The following is a 2,151-nucleotide window of genomic DNA, read 5'->3' as shown; positions in this document are numbered from 1 at the left end:
TCATGTTTGACAAACCGGAATCCCTGCTGGTACTGGGTTTCTCCATATCGATGTTGTTGATCGGGTCTTTCTTAAACTGTTTCAGTTTTATACACTTCCTCCTCACGTGACCTCTTACCCCGCAGTAGTGGCATATTCGCTGGTCAATTTTCGGTTCATCGCTTTTCAGCTCCGCCGGACGAATATCTGCATTCTGATACATTTTCTCTGTTCTTGGAATCGCACTTGCCTAGCCTGTCTGGACTGTGAGGAATCTTTGACGCGATCGCTATACCCATTGTGGGTGTTCGCACTGCAATATCTACTTCTCACCGGGGAAAGAAACGGAGGCCTGTCTCCTAAACGGCTTTTAACAGATCCGAAGCCCTGCGCTCAAACTTTAATTCGCTGCAAAAGTTCTCCTCGGCCTCCAACAATAGAATCAATTTGCCCTGGATGATCGTCCTGCGTCAAAGCTTTTGCATGAGAAGCCGCTAACTCCCACGTCGTAACAATTTTCTCGACCTGCGCTAAATTAAGTTTGTCCCCATCTTCCGCTAATAATTTCTGTCTCAAGTTATCATCTGACAAACCAATGAGTATTCGATCTAGAATGCGATCTTGTTTATCGTCTTTGAAATTACAATACTCCGCCTGCAGCTTAAGGGAGAATAAGAAATCACTGGCTGTTTCGCCAGGCTGCTGCACTCGTGATCCGAATTTAAACCGTTGAATCAAAGCCGATTCTGACTTATCCAATCTTCGCTTAAGTTTTTCAACTATTTCTTCAAGCGGTGCTTCATCAAGCAAATTTTCGCTGAGGTATAAATTCTGTGCAACCTCGAAAAGATAATCACCGCCAAGAAGAAACATCTGGTCCTTCTTGTCGGCATCGGATACTTTGTTGATACGGAAGTGGTACCCAAGTCGCTTGAACCATGACGCGAAAGATTGCCCTTTGCGGTACGGGTCGATGTTCGGTGCTACGTACGACATGGTTTCTATATGCGAAATAATTTAATCTGAATAAATCAATAAATCCAAAATAATTCGAATAAATGTTTAAAATATCTTGTTTGAACAATAGCAAAACACACTAATTCAAATATTTCAATTGGTTTTAACCAAACACACAAAATACATTAAATGCAAAATATTTCCATAAATGTATAAAAAAAACTTTCATAAATCTCACCAATAAGCGAAAACAATTTAAAATTAAATAAATCTAATTTCCTCAATACGTATCCGCCATTCATGCGAAAACAGGCCTATTGTTCAATTATGTGTTCCTTTGTCCAACTGTGTGCACTTTTTCACATTCAATGAATCAAAAGATTCACTCAATAGGTTTTAACTTCACAAATAAATAATGAAACTAAGGAAAAAAATGACTTACCACAATCGAATACCAACCACGGGGGTGTAACCTGTCTCAAAATCTCCGTCCTATAATTCCAAAAGGGAAAAAATTGACCGGTCCAACGAGAGTCGTCCTTATCTATTTGAAAACAAAAGAGGAAATCTTATTATTCACGAATTAATAATTACTTTCAAAAACCTTTCACTTTTCTTGTCTTTTCGTCAATAAAAAAAATCATTTAAAAAAAACACTTCAATATGAAAAATATTCTTTTCACAATTTTTTTCCGTGTATTGTTTCTAACTCGAACAATAAAATTATCCGGCGTCCTTTTGCCGCTTCAAAATGGCGTTATATTTGCACCCAAAATGCTCGCTCCAGCCTTTTTCAAGGCTTTTGTTTTACTTACACTGTACCCAACGAAAACTTTTCCGGGATCTATCACCTGCTTCTGTTCCGCTGCTGCCGAAATCACGCCGCCGCCAAAGGGCACGACTGTAGCTTGTCACCGGCAAAATCAGCTTCCCTCTCAGTCCTTGTCCGGCAAATTCCGCACCGGAAAACTTGTTGCACACGCGCACACGATTTCAATCCGTTTTCCTCGTCGCCAAATATTATATACGGTACGGGTCGAGTAATGCACAAGGCGGACTGTGAAACTACCGAGACACTGTATAGTAGATAACGGGATATTGAACTGGTTTTCGGAGGAGTGTTAGAATAATCGTTGTTATTCGTTTGGATGATGGAATACGAAAGAGACCGACAGAGATCGGTCTGTTTATTTTATAATCTTTTGACATATCGAA

General features: G+C 39.9%; 1 protein-coding gene across 1 annotated transcript; it reads right to left on the bottom strand.

Annotated features, from left to right (window-relative positions):
* Positions 1-372: 372 nt before the first annotated feature.
* LOC134204621 (uncharacterized) lies at positions 373-1,910 on the bottom strand. Its single transcript, XM_062679415.1, has 3 exons — positions 1,752-1,910; positions 1,379-1,480; positions 373-980 (listed from the first exon to the last, which is right to left on the bottom strand). Exon 3 carries the CDS (start codon positions 973-975, stop codon positions 373-375), a length of 603 nt encoding a protein of 200 aa, XP_062535399.1. The 5' UTR covers positions 976-980; positions 1,379-1,480; positions 1,752-1,910.
* Positions 1,911-2,151: the final 241 nt, after the last annotated feature.

Source organism: Armigeres subalbatus, unplaced genomic scaffold (assembly GCF_024139115.2).
Source record: "Armigeres subalbatus isolate Guangzhou_Male unplaced genomic scaffold, GZ_Asu_2 Contig753, whole genome shotgun sequence".
Lineage (NCBI taxonomy): Eukaryota > Metazoa > Arthropoda > Insecta > Diptera > Culicidae > Armigeres > Armigeres subalbatus.
Note: the sequence above shows the minus strand (reverse complement) of the source record. Positions and strands in the feature narration are given on the sequence as shown.